Here is a 20,094-nt window from a genome sequence, read left to right on the forward strand (position 1 = left end):
TGTGTCCCAGATCTTGTTTCCCCTCTAGTTTTTTACCTTATTTATGTACAAACTTGTCTCTGATATCTGCACTAGCAGAGAACTATTCAGCATTCTTAGCACAACATTTGGACTTAAAAAACCATTGAATTCACAGCAATAGATGTGTTGATAGCCGGTGTCAGTTACTTACAGAAGGGAATTAAAGTACATGTGCTGTGTCCTGCAGATTTTGCCATCAATTCAGTGTTACTTCTGAGTGCACAAAAAGAAGTCTGAATTTTTGAGATCCAGTGCTCTAAATTTTTAGTGACATAAGCTAAAAACTTTGGTTTCCAAAAGGAGATGAATGACACCTAATGAAGTGGCGGAGATTAGGTTTTAATCTAAATACAAAGAGACTTCAGGCTCAGTGACAACACTAAAATTCCACCGCTTTGTAAGCATCTCTGTGTAAATGACGTTGATACCTGATCTAGTTTTAAGCTCAGTCCCATAGGAATCTTACATAAATACAAATAAACTGATCACATGCAGTCTTTGGTGCACTTATCCTGGAATATGGATTTTGTTCGTTATATGTCTTGGTGGAGCCTAGCAGAGGAAGGAAATGACTATACAGAATGTTGCCCTCTAATGTATTCTGTAAAAGATGTGCTCTGCAGCACAGAGATAACAACCCTACGAGACCAGGAATGGGACTGTGTTAAGTCATTTAACATGCCAGCCCCTTATGAATGGTCCAGGGTTAAAAACTAAATGCCCAGGGTAGGACTATTACTGACCCCTTTGCGCTGTCTCAGCTGGGACATGTAGGGGGTCACTGTATATATACAAGCTCCGCTCTATTTGGAGTATATGTCCAGGAGGAGTTAGCTCAGATCTCTCTACACACTTTTCTCCAATAACTTTTCAAATGCCAGTTCTGCCCTCATTTTTATACAAGTCTGAAAGTCATCTGGAGTGGGAGATTTTTTTGATGTGTTACATTTTTTCCATGTGTTTTTCTGTAAATAGGGAGAATACTGAGCTCAATAGTTCAAGTTCAATTCTAATGACTTATTCCTTGGGTAGTTAATACATACTTTTGTTTTAGTTGCTATGTTGGAATTAACACACAGGCAAAACTATGAGGGGGTTCAGGGATCTGTCTTTAATGCAAAAGCTGCTGTTGCTTTCTTACCCATTTCTGTATGTAATGCAGAGTCATTTGACATTTTATATAGTTCAGAATTAGCCAAATTATTTCCTCCATCTTTGAAAACAAAGTCACTTTTGTGCATAGAACATGCATGAGAGATCCCAGCAATAAAGCTAATTTTTAGAGAAGTCTAACTGGTAATGACAACAGGAGCTTAGATGGGAAAAATCAACATAATCCATAACTGCAATATGATTAGCTGCAATGTGCACCAATGTTAAATCACAAAAAGGTCACTCTCCATGCTTTTTCTTGGTGTATGGACAAACTTGTTTTAGGATGAGCACATGCACATACACATGTATACAAGCCCTTTCTTTCCCAACACACAACCTTCCTGGAGAGGAAGAAAACCTTCATAAACAGTTTGTTGCAACCATTGTCAAAGAAGGCACACTTACTTTTCTCTGCAATCGCAGCTTGCCTGGAATTGAAAGAAACAAAAAGAAAGTCCAATTTCAGTTAAGGCTTACTTAGAGTGATTGAAAAACTGCTTATCTTTTTAACTGGCTTTAATCCATTAAGGAAACTCTCTCTCATCATTTGGCAATACTGCTTTTTCTTTATTACTCAACTGTTATATAAGGGTTACACTAAAGAAGTCACATGCAAAACTCCTACAGGCTTCTGTAGTCATAGCGTATGGTTAGCTCCAGCACAAAATAAGCCAACACTATTTTTATTTTATGACTGCCATTACTGTATTTAGATGGCATAATACTTACTTTAACCTCTGGAACTCGGCAAAGGCTTCATCAAATGCTTTGTAAAGAGAAAAGTTGATTTTAAAGGTAGGTTCAGAGATAAATCATCACAAGTTCAAATTTAAAATGCAGAAATAAATTTAAAATGTAGACATCATTAAAGAAATATTAATGGATGGATGGGTGTATATTGTATAAACCCTAAAACACTGAATGGTTCAACTAATAAAGGCCATCTATGGCAGCTATTATATACACGTATGAACACATAAGCACACTTTTTTGCTTCTAAAAGTCAAGCTTTAAGACAAAGAGATAGCAGGGGAGCAATAGATTGAAATAATTTCACAAGAAGAGGAAGAAACCCACAACACACCACCTAAATGATAGCTTATGGCAGTGGTCTCCCAAACTTTTTTTCACTTTACACCTCTATCTAAATTTTTTTTTGAGCACACACTACCACTATATGTATATTTATTTATAAATTATGTAAGTGCAGTACAGAAGTTCTCTTATATTTTTTTCCCACATCCCAGCAGATCATCTTGCATGCATCCTGCTTTGGAGACCACTGGCTTATGGAATACAAGACATCTGGCTTTCCCAAGTGCTTTTCACAGCTGCTCTGAAGTATCACACTGACGGCCATGAACAGACCAAACAGCAAACTATTGTCTCCTTTGTAAATTCAGACTAGGCTACCATCATGTGGGAGGTCAGCCTTTCCTGCTTTGAAAGGGAAGAAGAAACCTCTTTTCTCAGGAAGTGGAGATAGAGTACAGAAGGAGCAAGGGGGAGATGATTATAAGGTTGTGGCCCTTACACAGCTTGCAGACCCAAAGTGAAGCTTTAAGGGTGGAAATGGCTGGGGATGGAAACTCAACAGGTCGGAAGGAGTTAATCTGTTTCCTAGGATCCAAGAGGTCTCTCAGAGCAAAAGCTTCCAACAGTCAATCCAAGTAATTTCAGCTGTTCCCCTAACAGTCCTTCATCATGTTGATGAAAGGTCTTGTCAGCTCTGAAGAATAAGGACCCCTATTATATCCATCAAAGAAATACAGTAGGAAAGAAACAGAACAAACTTGTCCCTCACTTCCTCCTCCAACTACTACTTGGAAGGAAGAGATAGAGAAAGCGTTCAGTGCTACAGCTTGTACTTAAAACTGCCAATCAATGCCAGCAACACAGGGGGGTTTATAAGATAGCTCAGAAACTGGGCTGATGTCTCAGTAGGCAAACTGTAAGCGCCTATTTGAAATAGGAAAAAGCTGTTCATAATTTCCGACTCAAGAGCACAGCTTGGAGAAAACAAGTTGCACTGTCTCCACAAACACTGCTGGGTACACACGCCGACCCTACAACCCCAGCAGTCACAGCTCTGTAGCGAGATCCTGCTCTTGACACCCCCGCCCCACCGCACGCAGTACAATGCCCACACACACAGTGTTAGCAGAGGGAATGGCCTACCTTGTCCAGAAAGATCCACTGTCTTTTTGTGTCCTGTTTTACCGTCGAAGAGTTCCATTGTGTATCTGCCTTTGTCCTGCGGAGTTGGTTCATTGATCTGCAGCCAGATCTGCTCCCCGGTGACACCAGTCTTCACTCGGTCTGTAAACCTAATCTGGGTATCACTGGAAAATACAAAGCAACGTTACTCTTTCAGTTTACTGGAGTACAAATGGGATTTGCTCATGCTGAGTCACTGAGTACATCTGCAGTTACTACATGATTTCCAAGGAGCAATGGTACGTCAACATATGAAACTTTTGAAGTCAAATTCTTGCTAAAGCTGTAGGCCAGCTGGGCAGAACTGGTATGACAGTCTTTCCCTGCTCAAGGTCTAGCTCTCCTCAGAGCTTCCAGGAAGGTTATGCATCTTAGCCTATGACCTGAGCCACAGAAGAGTTATACAAATGTAAAAGCCTGATCTCTGAAGGGTAATCCATGCATCCTTAAATGTTCATCTTCTCTTTTTAGCATAGGTTTGTTTCTGCTTGGGCAAAAAAACCTATACGGCGCTGTACCTACAAAAACCCCACACTTTTGTCACAAGTGGTGTTTGCCCAGTTGGGCTGTTTTCTGATGCTCTGCTGTGCTTTGGTGTTTACAGTTAAACATATTTTGACATAAATGTATCCTCTTCCACAAAATTATCAATTTCTCAGCTTCCTAGATAAGCAGTTAAGTGCCCTGGATGAGGCAAAAGATATTCGTCAAATAAGCTACTGATTTTATTTTAATCTTTGAACTGATAATTTCGAATATACTGAAGGGAAAAGAACACTTTTTTCTAGTTTAATTTGATATGCTTCAAGACAAAACTAGTTTCTAAAAATTAATAAGAGAGAAGGGGCAAAAACTCAGAATACTTCATACTCACTTGCAGTTTTGAAATACTTAGGACCTCTGGTGATACCAGGTCAAAATGGGTGCCAAGAAACAGGAAAGCCTCAAATAGCTTTCATTTCTCTGACAAGGTTTCTGGTTAGCATCGGTGTCAATAATTACAGCCAGACTGCTACAGCACATCCTGGGTATTCTCTCAAGAAAACTCATGTAAATGAGTTTTCTTGAGATGTAAGTAATTCAGATTCCACCCTAAAGTCTAACTACTACCATGTCCACAGGAAGTGAAACAGCAAGAATAGCAATAATAGATCTGAAGCTGTTTACTTTTCTGGGTTTTCCAGTGCGTGCTGTTTGTGCTGGCTGAGAATTCAAAGCTGTCTTATGGATCTGGATATGCAACTCCCATTAATTTTGTGGGGAGCTGGGCATTCAAATTCTTTTTAAAAATCACAGTTCTTCTGTCCGTCTTGGTTAGGTTCTTAGCACTCACAGGAGGAGCAGTCTGGATTTTACTGCCCCAGGCACATGCTTGAACTTCCTTTGCCTCCTAACATGAACCCATGCATTAAAAGGACATTCCCACTTGTCCCAGTTCCCATGAATTGTGGCTTCTAGACAAGCAGACCTCCAGGCTAGGTATCTCTGAACCCACAGTGCTGGCCTCTTTTAAAGCTTGTCAGTCTCTCAGGTTATATTTGCATCACTTCTTAAAACTGATTCAGGGAAAGCTGCAGCTCCCATTTAGGAGGTGGGAAGCACCTGAAGCAACACAGCCCTGACAGCATCTCATGGCATGGGACTATCTGTCTCATGAGGGAAACAACAGGAGGGCCCTGCACCACCAACACCTGATTCGTACTGGTTTCATGTGGACGTAATTCACTGAAACTAACTCATATGAGATAAGGACTCATAAGAGGTGAGAAGAAACCAGGGCCTCGCCCCTCTCATATATCCAGGTTCTTTCTGAATCTATAAAACCAAAATTGCACTGGCATTTGCAAAGCTCTTGCATACTTACTTGTGCACCCAGCCTACTCTCAAATCTTCCACATAATGAGTAACATAGGAGTACAGTCTGATACCCTCAGCTGTGCTCTGGATTTTCAGGTCTGTGGCAGATAAAGCTGAAAGAAGAGCACATGGTTTTATGCAGCCGTGCAGCCATTCATTGAGTGTCACAATGAGTCATTCATTCGAAGAGAGAATGAAGTTCTTACCAATCCTTCTGCATACTTCATTCATCAGATCTGCAAAAGCTGTGGAAATAAAATCCAGAGACTAAGGCTCTGTGTCTGCAGCTCAAGCAAAGTCAATAACAGGACAAGGACTGGCTCTGAAATATTCTCACCAGTAGGGTTGAAAAAGAAATCGGACTGACCTTATAAAGCATATTAGAAACGTAAGCAATGCAGCAATATAGCCTGTTAATCCACAATTTCCAGGCTTTATTTAACTGCAGCCTTCATGAATACTGCTGCAGCTGAACAAAACTTTTTGGTTTGTTTTTGGGGTTTTTTGTAAATGACACTATTCAGTTGGAATGCTAAGCCATCTATATACATTCTAATGGATAGAGTTATTTGCCTCTTGCTTGGAAACGTAAGCGAAACTTTAAATATATAGTAATCACATTGAGTGGGAAGGCCCCTAAACAAATGAATGGCAAAACATAATAAAAATGTGTAATCTTTTAAAATTACGTAATTCTATAATTTCTTTCTATACTTGTAAACTTACACTACTGAAGGTCCCCTGAGGAAACCCATTATAATTTCGCTTAGCATTAGTCATCATATTCTTCCAAAATTAGACAGAATCCAGATGCAATAAGCTGCATTCAAACACTATTTGAACTGAAAAATCTCATTTTTTCTAACGAGATGACCTTGTATACAGGAGGAACAAAGCCACAGGAAGGCGACACATTGCTTGTACCCCGGACCCGCTTGCAGGCGAGCACCCAGGCTGCCAGCTGGTGTGGCTGACAGCATGCAGAAAGTGGCTCTGACCTGTGTCCTTAAGCTGTAGCTCAGTGGAGTCCTTTCCTCTGTCATCCTTCAGTATGACTTCATAAGTGCCAGCATCTTTCTTAGAAAACTGCAATATTGTAACAGCAAGACCAGTTTTCAGAACAGTTACTGTAGAAAAGTCTAGATTTTACTCCCGAACACAGCTGATGTCCTGTCCCCAGGGAGGTACCCCAGGCTGGGGCTTCCCCCGGTGCCCCCCAGCTGCCCTGCTGCTGGCCAGGGTGGTGGGATGGGCTTGGGCTGGGGGGTCCTGGCCTGCAGCTGTGGGGGAGCCTCCAGCCCCGGGGGGTCCTGACACTTCTTCCCTTCCTCAGCCAAAGAACCAAGAGCAAAGAAATGAAGTGGTGAATGCAGGTCACCCCCTCAAGCCTGCAGCAAGGCTGGGTAGCGACCAGACCTCTGGTGACTCCGAGGGTGGTCCTCAGAAAGCCTGAGTGACAAGCGCTTTCCAAATGCTATTTGAAACATAAATGTGGTTTCATTCTGTTGTTAAACTGACATAGAAAGGAAGTGACAAGCTTATTATCTCTTCTGTCATCATTTCCTGACAATCTGAACAAGCAGTTATAGACAGACATTTGCTCCAGCTAGAACGCAGATGCCTCATTTTTCCATTTTGAAAACCCACTTCCTTTTTTGATTGTTCTGCTGAAATATTAGATTAGATCGTATCGTTCATCTGAATTCGTAACACTGACTTCAGCTGAGGGCTAACAAGGACAGTCACTCACCTCTGATATCAGCAGAGTACACACGCCGTCTTTAAAGTCATGTTCTTCATCTACCATTATCTCCCTGTCATCTTTGTACCATACAATGTGTGTTTCCTTCTTAATATTAGCCACCTAAGATGGATGAAAACCACATTGTAATTGTTCTCTTCATTTGAGCAGGGGAACTTAGTACATGGGCCAGCTTGTTCAATCTCTCATAAAAGGACAGCGAGCTTTACAACTTGATCAGAGTGAGTTATTGCAGGCCTCCATTTTAAAATGAGGGATGCAAGAGGGAAAACAGCAGGGATGGAAAGAAAAAGGACTGCCAACAGCTTCAAGGAGCCCAGGGAACTAGTGAATCCTGCCCAGGGGATTTCTACCATCCAATGATGGCCAAAAATGAGAAAGTCCCAGGATTTACAAAGACTTGTCATTCCTATTCAGGTGCCTTTTCCTGAATGGGTGGCTGACAGACCTGGAGAAAAAAGTTCAAGCTATCTTCCAAGGTATTTCGTTACACACAATGAGCAGTTGCCCCAGCGTGATTAGCCTTCAGAGGCTCTGTCGGTATCCAATATGCAACTGGGAGTACAAAAGCAAAGGGTGTATCTATAGTCCCTTCCTACCCTCATCATCTAAGTAGTGGTAGGTCAAAGTGCTTTGAACATTGTAATCAATGTTTTCCTTGCCCCTTACCTTACATTTCAACATCACGTTACAGTCATCCGTAACTTCCCATCCCAGTTTATCCACAAAATGAGGACCTGTATAAAAATACAGATGTATTATAACAAAAAAATATTTTTAAAGGTCACATCAATGCTATTCATGATACAAAACCAAAGACAAATGTGTTTTTCTTGACAAGAATACTGTTATATTTTAATGTGGTTTTATTTTCCTATTTCTCCTTCAGAAGATAAGCAACCATATAACAACAAAAAACATCTATTTAAAATTAACATATAGAAATATAAACAAACTCTTAACAGACTAACACATGTGTGATTCTTATAAGTAACCATATTATCACCTTGTTTCCTGTGCCATTCTTTTCTCTGGAAATCTGCTTCATCCTGCAGCTTCTTGAATACTAGGAATTAAAACCAGCAAAAAAAAATCCAAGGTTAGACATGGTGTGCCATTTGTACGGTGCTGAATGTCACTGTAACAGTTAGGTGCAGCTCTGTCCCTTAGAGGTCAATGAGAATCCTGCCATAGGGCCAGGTTTTCACTGAACATTTCAAAGTGTCAGAAGCTGATTATGGCTAACTCAATTCTCCTAGCTGCTTGCAGTCATCAGAAGTTTGATGTGTCATGTCTGATGAAGCATAACCCCCGATCATACAGCTACTTTCTGCTCTCAATAGGAAGGCAAATGAGTGGCACCAGAGTCAACAAGCTGCATGAGCTCTAGGAGGTGCAACTACTTGCTCCTGGCTGAATGGGCTTTTTAGAAATTTTCGTTCCACACATAGAAAACCAAACCATGGCAGGCTGCAATATTTTACATTTCTGTAACAATTCCCCTCCCTCCCAGGACTTTAAAAATTTCAGTTGACACACATGCCCTGTACTATACGAGGCAGGCAAGCAATATGGCATGAAAAAACACTGGAACATCTATTAGTGTTGAAAACAGTGGAAAGTGAAGATGACAGCTGAGGTAACCTCAGGATAATTTTTCCAGCCTACCGCATAATATAGATCACTTTACCATCACCAATTAGGACAAGGCTTGATTGATTGGTTGCTTTTCCATCCTGCAGCTGGAAAGTATAAGTCCCTTCATCCTTGTCCTCGAGTTTATCCATAATCATTTCAACAAGGCCAGTCTTCTGGTCCACCTTCATTTTATATTTCTTCAGGAATGGAAAGTAAAGCAATGATTAATGGATATCAGAGTGATAAATATTTGTCAAATGTTATATAGTATCTTCTGGTGAAATTCTGCTTTCTTTAATCAGATTCCCACTTATTCAGATTCCCGCTATCTCTAGCTCCAGCTTTAAATGTATAACCAAATAAATAAGAAATCTGTTAAAGGTGAAGCCTATTTAATGGTACTATACAAGCACGTGACATGCCTGTTGTATGCATGTACCATGTTCTTTTTCATTAGAAAGGTTTAGATTTGCACCTCTTCAGAAAAACACTTTATTTGAAGATGGTTATACTTTTACAAGCTTTTGTGTAGAATGCTCCATCTCTGCCTTCTACCTGACATCAGCGTTGCAACAAAAGCATGCCATGTCATGTCTGTGGGAGTAACATGCTCTGCTGTAATAAATTCCTCCAAACAGCAAAGAGAGGTGAGAACCAAGCACACAGGTTTGCTAGGGCCATAGATGAAGGAGACAGGATGAATCTGGGCTACTGCAGTGACTCCTTCAAGACCACAGTAGCTGCTTACCTGGGACTACCTTGTTGCAGGAACTCGTATGATCGCCACTAGTTAACGGAACGTGATACTCACAAGGATGGCAGGAAGTCATTTAACTCCACTTTATAAACTGCGCCCAGTAGAATTCATCTGGAGCTCAGAACTATGGACAAAATCTTTCTAATGATGCTTTCAATTACATATGTTATTTCTCATGAAAATGCATTAATGTGGAACGCTATTTGGAAGTATATTTGAGACAGAGACATTAATATTCATTGATACTCATAAAAATGCAAACACATGTGAGCAATGAAAAGGCTTACCTCTCCATTGAAAATCTCCTTATCATTAAAAACAAAGTTGGCCTTTGCATTGCCAGACAGTTTTTCAGCTTGCAACCAGAATCTCACTTCTCCTTTTTCCAAAATTTCCACTGCCAACTCAGAGGCAAGTGGGACAGCTACAAAGAAGAAAGAAAAGAATAAGGCATATACTTTGCCTGTGCCCCAACAACTATTTTCTTCTATACTCAGAACACCACTTCTTCCTTTCATACTCAGGTACTGCATGCAAGGTAACTAACTTATGACAGCTCTTCATATAGACAGAATGCCTCTCCACCCACATATACATGGGATGAGAGTCAATATTTAATCTTTTGATCCTTCAATCACTAGGTCTGTACAGACTGGAAGTGTTCAGGATTTGAGTTATGCTCCATTCTGATACCAGGCTATTTCAAAGGTAAACTGCAACTATCTCTGCAGCATGATGTGAGTCTGTATGGCACAGACCCATGTTTAATGAGTTGCCTAACAATATTGCTCTAAGACAGTGAACTGGTCCAATGGAAAAAAACACAAAAATAAACCCCAAGCATGAAGCCAGATTAGAAAGTCAGCTGCTGAGCTGCAGGTTGGGATATTTTTGTAAGCACTCTGATCCTTTGCTGAGCAGTACCTCTACCTCCAGAATTTACCATGTATCATAACATACCCTCGATCTCCCCAATACATTTTCTTTACCTATAAATAATGGAAACCCCTACATATGGACCAATTATTTGTCTTAGCAGGAAAAAAATAGTGTAAAGGGTACTATACCATAGATAATATTAGTATCTTTTAAATTTTTTTTCCATTTTTCCTTGTTCTTGTTAGTAAAAGCCTTCAGCTTGCATCCACTTTAATTTTTCGTTTAAGATGTCTTAATCAGCAACATTAAACATGATCATTTAGACTCTGATATTGCTCATTTTATTGGCTTCCATAATTTTTAGCTGTCTTAGTGAATGCTCAGGTTCTTCACAGAAATCATACTCTGGGAAGTACGTATGCTGTATGTGAACTCTCCCCCAGTCTCCACTTTCACAGCAGTGTAAAGTCTGCATCGCTAGGGTGTAACATGGAACAGCTGAGGACAGTGTACAAACACATTGCAAAATGCTTGATGATATAGCCTGGTGATAGTGTAAAGACACACCTCCCAGACAAATCCCAGGGCAGGGCTGGTTCTTTTAGCTCCGTATATGCAAAGGCCCAGCTACAGCAAGAGAGGACTGGGACTGAAGCAGTGTCTAATTACTCTCATCTTTCCATTGGCACCATACTAAACAACTGGGGTGCCTTCTGGAGCAAAGCTGCCATCCCATCCCACTGCCAAAGAAAGTCTGAGAGTAAGGACCCCCCACGTCCTTCTTTCCCACGCTCACCCCTTTGCCGCATCTACGCCCTCCCACACCTGCGGGTGTGCTGAGCAGCACAGGACCCATCTCTGGTGAAAATAAGGCTTCTGGGAGGTGAGGGGAAAAAAGAGAATTATGGAAATGGTTGAGTCACCATCCCTGAAGCTATTTAAAAGACACGCAGATGCGGTGCTTAAGGATATGGTTAATGGTGGACTTGGCAGTGCTAGGTTAACAGTTGGACTTGATGATCTTAAAGGTCTTTTCCAACCTAGATGATTTTATGATTCTATGAAAAAGACACAGGCTTAACCAGAAAGAGGAAAGCCTGGAGCCTGAAGGGACGGCATTACCACAAGGGAGCAAGGCAAAGAACGACCCCATAGGAGTGTGCCTCAGCAGTGCAAGTGGTGCATGTGATGCTTTCTCACCCAGCACATCACTTTGCTCATAAGAAACAGAAGGAATCTCAGGTCTTGCATAATTTCTCCAAACAAAGCGACTGAAATACTATGGGAGACAGTGGAAGTAAGAGGGAGAAGGTGTGAATAGATATCAGGCTGCACTGCTTTTGTCTCATTGTCAGCTCTATGGCAATTTTAAACACCCACTTGGTTTGCATGTAATTAACTATGAATATCTTATTCTAACAGGGAAAAGAGGAAAGTGTCTCAAAAGCTGTTAAATAAAGGGCTGAAAGGATGCAAGAGAATTCTTTTCTGGGAAAAGGCTGTTCACTTCTCCACCCAAATGAACTGGACAAACCTGCATTACAGTCCTCCATGAGCAAAAGTCTTATTTTAAGCTATTTCCATAAGCACTGACTGACAGCCACTTTAGGCATTTTCCAGCCATCATGCTTGCCAGGTTTTACATCCGATTTGTATAGCATCACAAGTTACTCTGAGGACTTCAGAGGGAGTCCTCAGGCAGCTGCTCAATTGAAGAGCTAGAACAATTCATTTTTACCTAGCACCAGTACACTATCATGCCCATACTTAGTTGCATTCTGTAAGGCTGCAGATATTTCTAAGCAGAAGTTACAATTAAGTGCAGTTCAGAAATACAAACAATGCAACACACAGGAGCTCATGTTGAATCAGAAATGCCTAGCAACTAATTTTTTTAAAGAAGCTGGGTAATCCTCAAACATATTATCTGGAGATATGACTAAGGTTTCACATTGATCCATAGAAGCTCATTATTTTTCTAGCCTCATAGGCATAGCCAGGTATATCTCAACCTCTGTTTGTAGTATTATTTTTTTTTTAGTGTCCACAGGGCCTGGAATGGCCAAAGCAAGTAAGATAGTTTCCTCCTTAAAGATATATTCTGCAGTGATCTCCCTTATTGCCTGTGCTACCTGGAAGCTCATACACAACTAGAAGTGTCCTGTTACCTAGTACAATGCAAAAAAAAAAAAAAAAAAAAAAAAAAAAGAAGACATGATCTATGTCCTGAGGAGCTTATTTTGTGACATTGGTTATGAACACAGAGCATGGAAGAGCACTCAGAAGAGAAGGGTCAGGGCACGTCAGGACATGCAACAACAGGAAGGTTTTGTGATGACTGTCTTTAAATGTGAAGATATAATTAGGAGGAAAGAACTGGGAGGAGCAGGAGTAAACAAGGGGATGCTTGGGCTGTCATTAAGCTGTCAAAAGGTGATATAATATGATGAGAAGAGTAGAGCTGATATGGAAAAGACAAGAAGGAAATGAGAGAGAAGATGTGGGCAAAAAGGCCACTTCTGCATCCAAGTATTGACTGGGCTGAGAGGCGCAACGTGGGCTGAGTTGGCAGAGGTGCCACCAGTGCATATGCAAAGCTGAGGATGTTAAAACATAAGCAAGAGTTTTCGTGCCTAGAATGAAAAAGAAGAGAATGCCGTGGGAGAGCATGAGACCAGGTTCACATCTTGTCTCATTGTGTATAACAGGACTCATCACACAATCCAATTTTTTTTTTCCAAATTATTCAAATTACATTCCAGTGAAAATAACCAAGTTGTGCTACTATCAGGATATCACAAAGGTATGGAAGGTCTGTGGGGTTGACAAATATACCACCCTAAACAGCAGGAAGGTTGTTCATATTGTCAAGTGTTACAGGAAAGAGGGGAGGAATTCATTTCGTCAGGATAATTCTGCATATATATATATATATATATATATATAATTACAGCAGAATTTACTACAGCTTTGTTAAGCTTAAATTTAACTTATGTTAAATTCAGTTGGAGCAAACTTAGAGAATTTTTCAAATTCTGGTTTTCAAATCAGGTTAGGTGTGCTGAGTTCCACAGAAGAAACAAAGCCAATGGGATACTTATTCTCCAGCTGTTATACAGACTTACTATATGCTAGACCAGTAGCCTGCAACAAATCAGGAAGAACATCAGTAATACCCAAATGTACTGAAGGAAAGAGAAAAAAATAAAGGAATCTTAGATTTTTAATGCAAAACCCCTTTCACTTGAAAATACTATAGTGACTTCCCCAGCTGATGGTGGCAGGAGCTTTGTGATACCCCACTGCATGCAGAACATTTCCCTACAGACATATTTGATTCACTTACTTGGGAATTTGCGTTCATGGCTCAGAGCAAGCAGGCGTTTCATTTCTGCAAAAGACATAAAAGAAATAATACAAGGTGTGTATGCCTTATGGGTCTGAGATACACAGCAGCAGGGAAAAACAGATGTGAAAGCAAAACAGACATGCTTAATAGACATTGTGTTTACCTTCCTCATCAATTGTGTGGCTTGATGAGACTCCATCAGTGTCTGTAACAACACAAGAGTAAATGCCCAAATCATCTTCTCCAAGATCCTTAAAGATAGCTTTTGACCTTTAGGAAGAAAAAAAAAGCATTTTGATAGAAAGATGAGATCAGTCTGAACCAACCCCTTCCCTTATGTCTATAACACCAGATAAGAATAGTCTTGTATTAGCTTTTGCTCTGACTGAAGAGGCAAATGCAGGGCTCTGGCCAGTATAAACCAGGGTAGGTCCTATCACGTGTAGCACAAGTGGAGATGGCACAACTCTCAGATAGCACCAAAAGTGCTGGAGATAGCTAGTTTAACCTAGCTCAAGAATGCTTAAAAACACGCTGTCAAGTCTTGGGTGAGCGTGGAAGGAGATTTAAGTACAGGCTGATTCAATTTTCATATGCAATACCATGAGTGTGGTGAGGCACCGTTTCTTTCTGTATGGTTTCTAGAGCTAGAAGAGCACAGAGGCACTTCATAGGCTGAACCTGTGCCTTTGCCACTTCTTCCTCTCTGTTAAAAGCCTGAAGAAACAGAGTAGGCTTGTAGAGCATTAAGAAGTTACCAAATCAGGCTGTGGTGGTGCCATCAGAAGAGAGTCTTGCTTATTACAGCACCTCCAAAAATTGTGAGAGTATTACATGGCAAAAGCATTTTGCAAGCAGCCAAGTAATTTTACCCTTTGGAGACTTAAAATAATAACAATAGGAATAATAATAATAATAATTTGCCTTGATTAACAGGTTATAGGCTGACAGAAGACAGATTTTCCCTCCCTATGCCTCAACATAACTAAACTGCCTAAACAGGAGATCTGACTCATTCTGTGCAAGTTACTTCCTAATGGTCTGCATGTGGACTTGCTAGAGAACAGCATACTCATGAAGTAGCCTCACAGTAATGGAGGCAGAGGTACCTCTTACTGGTACCTCAATCCAAAAGGATGGATTTCTGTGACCAGTCTAGATCTCTCAAACATGAAACTATTGCTGCCCCTGAGGGTTCTTACTTTCCACCTTTGGTATCGATATTCAGTCGGGAGTCATCCGCAATTGGTTCATAATTCTTGGACCAAACAAACTCAGAGTTTGGAGACATCTGGTCACATTCAAAGTTCAGGGAAATTACTCCATTGTCATCTACATCAACCACCACTTCCTTGGTTCCTGAAAGAGCAGAACAAGGCAATTCCATTTTCTCAGAGAAGCCAGGAAACAAATGCATATAGATATCATTCATAGGGTGGATTAAAACAGATCCTTGCCATTTTCTCAGCTGGCACATCAACTGCTGCAAACATTGGCATCCTCAATCTTTTGATTCACAAGAACTGTTCTTATTCTAATCCAAAGATTAAAGAGCATCATAAATCAACTGGTTTATTTGAGCAAGTCTAAGCCTACATGAGAGTGATATTTGTTCCGGAAAAATCTGAAGGGAAAAAAATAAAGCAAGCTTTTAAATCCACTAAATGTTTGAAATATTAAATAGCAGTATTTTCCATGGTAAGGGGTAGACAGAACTTTTGTTATACGTCATGATTTTATTATTCTCTAGTAAGATAAGAACTTCTACAGGGAATACCGTGTGCAAATGTGGGTGTTTGAAGAGGTGCAGGAGGCAGAAGAGGAAACAATGGAGTTACCCTAGCAGTGCACACTTGTGCAACTGAGGCACATTTTCAGTGACTCTGGCTTCACTCCGGGAGGTTGGTTTAATTGCTGTGCTTGGCACCTGGCCCTGCTACCGTCTGCAGCATTAATCCTGGGCCCACAAAGGGAGCGAATATTTGCAATTAGCTGCTTAAGTCGCCCACCCTGTTTTGCCAGTACCTACAGTCCTTGAGCTGGATAAAGTGACCCAGTTTGTCCTCTAAAAGGCCCTGGGGCTGAATCTCAGATCAGAAACCCAAAGGCACCTCTATACTGATCCCTCGCATCCTAGTGAAGCTGAGGGAATTTTGTCTGCGATTTGGGAGGCTCAGCAAGCCCGTCATCTGTGGCATTAATTTTCATTTCAACAACTTGTCTGAGAATGTCAGGGAGAGCATGTGCACTGAGAGGTGCTGGAGAACGTCCAGCCTCCTTTTCCAAACAGCTCTGAGCTGGATCTTGCATCTGAATAGGCCACTCATGTTATGTTACTTAGCCTAAGACAATTCTGGGCTGCCCAGAATGCTAATGACACACTTTTCCACAAAGTATTGTACCTTAAAGACAAAAGCCTTATTCCTGACATTGAGATTAAATGCTTTATTTTCAGCATAATTCTTAATGAGCCTCAAGCATACAAGGAGATCTCTGTTTCATCATCCTAATACTATTCAGGTCCTTTCCAGCACTGTGAGTAGCTCCTGTAATGACAATTTGTGTACATGCAGCTTTCTTAGTCTTTATAATTTGGCATAACCATTTAATGAAAGATGAGATTAATATTCCCATTTTGGTACTGTTATTTACCAACCCTTGCAGTAATGAAGCACTAAGTACTAATATTTGATAAATGAAGTCTAAGGTCTACAAATATTTTACTAGGCAGCAACATATTTGCAAATTTTTTATAATTTAATTTATTATATGCAAATTCATCACTTGACATTTCATTAATGTTTAGTTTCCTGTAGATCATTAGCACATGAATCTTTTTATGGCAGTTTATGCAATGTGCAAAGAATTACAGCCAGAAGGTTCATTTGAAGGACAGGATGTTTTATATTTGTTTTACGGCATTCTCATTATGATAACAATACATAGCATTTATTTTCAGAAATGATGATGGCATTTACCTCTAATATTTACACGAGTAAAAAAAAATATCTGTTTAAATTACTGACTAGAGGTCTCCATCTATCCTATAAAGTGGAACCAAAGAGGCAGTCGTAGTTACCCTCCTCTAGACAGCTTGGTGGTTTCAACATATCACCTAGACCGCCTCTTAAAGTCATCACAAGAAATAAAATACTTAGATGTCATATCAAATCTCCATTTATCTGAGTGGTTTAATGCATTAAAAGGAAAGAGGTAGCATGAAGGTAAAGCAGACAGCCTCAAAACACTGGAGTTAACGGCACCATTTTGAATACAGCTAGTCAGAAAAGCTGAACAGGACAAGGTTTCATTAATTTCTGAGGTTCAAGCCTTTCTCAAGTGACTGGTGCAGAATCACAATTTTTGCTTTGCACAAAGTTGCACAAGGACTGAGGGCAGCAATGGGGAAGAGTTGCAGTCTGCATTTCCCCTGCTTCCTGTAATATACACACACACTGAAGTGCTTTTGTCTAAAGACAAAGTTAGGGTTCAAAGGTAGCCTGGATTGGTATTTGTTTATATGGGTGGGTTTTTTAATTTAATTTTAGAAGATAACTGTAAAAATTAAATGTGGTTTTCAAACAGGAGAAGGTAGATGTAAAGTATCACATCATTATACTTACACATTTCAGTGGATAAAGACAGTTAGTACCAGTTGTATGCAAATATTTTAATTTAGGATATTATTTACTTACGTTCTTTGATTAGACAGCTCAGTCATCTTGTGATTTTACACATTTGCCAAAAAGCAACATACTAGCAGGGATTGTCTAGAGAGATCTGACACTATTTTGTCTTCATCCAGGGTGGTAATAAAGGCAGAATTCATTGGGCAACACTCAAAGACTTGTGATAATTTTTAAAAAGTTGTATGATTGTTCTTGAGATTTGTGTGGTTTGAGTAAGAAAGGTGGCAGCCTCCCCAAGAGATTGCTTTCTGAAATAATTATTTTAATTAGCCTTTTGTCCTTTCTTAATACTTTTAAGAAGATTAGTTTGGGGGATGCCATATCTGCAGATCTCTGCTCAAAATATGGGTCAACCGGGTTTGTACAAGTAAGCCATTTCCAGCTTCCCTGAGATTTCGCTGTGCCAAACCCTGACTTGCTGGTGATCCCTCAGACATTACACCTGTGAAGCCTGGCCTCACTTGCTAAAAGGCCATGATCCCAAGATGTAGCTTCTTCTCTACTGGTGAGGTCTGTAAACCAAATGTTCTGCTCAAGTTTATATTGCCAGGTGGGCATGCGTCTCATTTAAGTGAACACGGAAATCACTGTACAATTTTTTTTCTGTCGTGATGATCATCTTCACAAATTTACATTGGTGTGTTGTTTTGAATTGTAATGGTCTCACAGGCAGTCACCCCAGTCTCCCCACTCTGAGTTTTCCAGTTCTTTTACACCCCAGCTTCAGACCTCCTTTTTCAGACTTTCTTGACTTACAGCCTCAGGATTACCCTGGACATAAAGACCAGGCATTTATAAGAGCTGGGCCAGTGCTGCTGCAGGAATAGGAGATGTAAAAATGGACCTGGGAGTCAGAAGCAGGGGAATGATCCCAAGGAAATGCTCCTGAGGCAGCCAGGTGGGAATGGGAACTGTTGATGGGCAGTGATGGCTGCTCAACACCTCACAGTCAATACCACCCCAAATAAAACCCGACTGTTCCTCCAGGCAGGAGCAGCTATCAGCCTGACTGTGCAGACAGGTCAGTCGGCTGTTTGCCCAGCTAGGGACCTCCTTCGCCTGTGCCCCCACGCTGCCACTTGTGCTCCCCGTGCCCCGCTGCCCCAGGCCCCCGCACTGCCCTGCCTGCCTGCTGCCTGCCCACAGCCCGCTCCTGCCTCCGTTCCTGTCCTTGTAAGGCTCTTAGAAATCTTCCCAGGTGGGATCAGGTATGAAAATCTGCAGCTGAAGGAAGGGAACTTGTCAGGGGAAAAAGGGTGTGTGGTGGATCCAGGCTGGGTTGTACCTCTGTACCTTCTTGCGTCATACTGACCTTATACCAGATTTGGTTAAAATATCGGGGAGTTTGTTTCTCCACCTTGTAGGACCCTCCACTTCTAAAATAGTCTATAGATGACTAAGCCATAAGCCCATGCTTGTGTTTTCTGTTAGGGACTTAGTGACAAAAAGGTGTTGACTTCGATCAAAGTCACTTATGTTACCTGTACAGCTAAATAAAACTCAGAAGTTTTCTGAAATTCCAGGTGTGGAGATTCTGCCTCTGCACCAGTTCCTGCGTTTCTTGCTGGCATTATAGCCACGCTGGAGCCAGCCTTCAAGGATGACTCCAGCAAGTTGCACTTGAATTCCTACTGAGAGAGGCCTCCAAAGTGACTTCATTACATTTTTGAAATCTTTATTTTAAAGGCCAAGGGAAAAAAAGTAATTTCTTTTACCCTTTCTTTCCTCAGACATATTACAGAAGTTAAAGAAAGGAGAACGATAAAGCATAAACAGCCAGTTTACTATAGGAAAGGCAAAATATACAATTGTACCCTTTTTTGGTCAAGCTGATCTTGGTGGGTCCTCTGCTTATGCATCTATCTATAGCTATATGCAAATCTTACAGCTTTATTGTATTTTTGTATCCCTGGATGTGTTAGACAATCTGTTCTGACCTTAAAATATACCAGACATGAAAGTCAAATATTACCCTTAACTCATTTCCTGCTTAGTAAAAAAGTTTTACTTGAGGGGGTCAAACTGCATGCAGCCCGTGTGCAAACACATCACACAAACAGGAACCTGTTTAAATATGATGAAAAAGAGGAAGTATTTCTAACAAACCTGGTCGTGTTTCAGCTACGACAGGATCTGTGACATCAGATGGTTTCCCAACACCAGCTTGGTTTGTTGCCCGCACACGGAACACATAGCTCACACCTTGTTTTAGGCCACCTATCTGGAGGAAGCAAATATACATACACTATGTGTTACAAAACACTGATTTTAATTCCACACTTATTACAGATCAGTCTGGATAGTTGATAGTTATATTTCCTTTCTTTTTTTTTCTTTTTTTTTTCCCCCTTCTTTTACAGTGGACAAATATTTCTTCCTCTTTTTTTTTTTTCCAGTTCCATAGTGACATGACTAATCTGTATGGCTTGCTCTTTCCTTGTATGCATAGCTAACGTTTAGACAGCGTCATCACTGTCATCGATTTCTTTGCAAAAGGAGCATTGTTATTGGAACAGGATGTTTTTAACTCATGTACCTTGACCTCTGAAACATCATAGTCTTTTACTGCAGGTAGATCTGGCTTTTAAAAATGAAATTATCAGGGTAATAAGTGGCAGCCACACCTATTCAGAAACAGAAGGGCATTTAATTGTACAGATTTAATTATAGTGACTTCAGGAATCATACTGACATTATAACATCTGTGGATACTCCTTTTAAACCTATATAAAAGGATCACACTTTAAAATGAGTTGTCTTTCAAATATTC

At 40.6% G+C, this 20,094-nt stretch overlaps 1 protein-coding gene across 4 annotated transcripts in view; it reads right to left on the reverse strand.

The window, feature by feature from the left end:
- MYOM1 (myomesin 1) overlaps positions 1-20,094 on the reverse strand; it is an 81,388-nt gene that overhangs the window by 10,842 nt on the left and 50,452 nt on the right. For all 4 annotated transcript variants that reach the window (XM_027785326.2, XM_013298412.3, XM_027785323.2 and 1 more), the window contains 15 exons: positions 19,431-19,545; positions 14,838-14,994; positions 13,799-13,905; positions 13,633-13,677; positions 9,695-9,831; positions 8,703-8,847; positions 8,019-8,078; positions 7,682-7,749; positions 7,001-7,114; positions 6,249-6,336; positions 5,457-5,495; positions 5,258-5,363; positions 3,355-3,518; positions 1,906-1,942; positions 1,582-1,604 (listed from right to left, as the gene is read on the reverse strand). In XM_027785326.2, coding sequence (XP_027641127.1) covers positions 1,582-1,604; positions 1,906-1,942; positions 3,355-3,518; positions 5,258-5,363; positions 5,457-5,495; positions 6,249-6,336; positions 7,001-7,114; positions 7,682-7,749; positions 8,019-8,078; positions 8,703-8,847; positions 9,695-9,831; positions 13,633-13,677; positions 13,799-13,905; positions 14,838-14,994; positions 19,431-19,545 — 1,405 coding nt within the window. The remainder of the gene's footprint in view (positions 1-1,581; positions 1,605-1,905; positions 1,943-3,354; positions 3,519-5,257; positions 5,364-5,456; positions 5,496-6,248; positions 6,337-7,000; positions 7,115-7,681; positions 7,750-8,018; positions 8,079-8,702; positions 8,848-9,694; positions 9,832-13,632; positions 13,678-13,798; positions 13,906-14,837; positions 14,995-19,430; positions 19,546-20,094) is intronic.

This window comes from Falco peregrinus, chromosome 3 (genome assembly GCF_023634155.1).
Source record: "Falco peregrinus isolate bFalPer1 chromosome 3, bFalPer1.pri, whole genome shotgun sequence".
Taxonomy (NCBI): domain Eukaryota; kingdom Metazoa; phylum Chordata; class Aves; order Falconiformes; family Falconidae; genus Falco; species Falco peregrinus.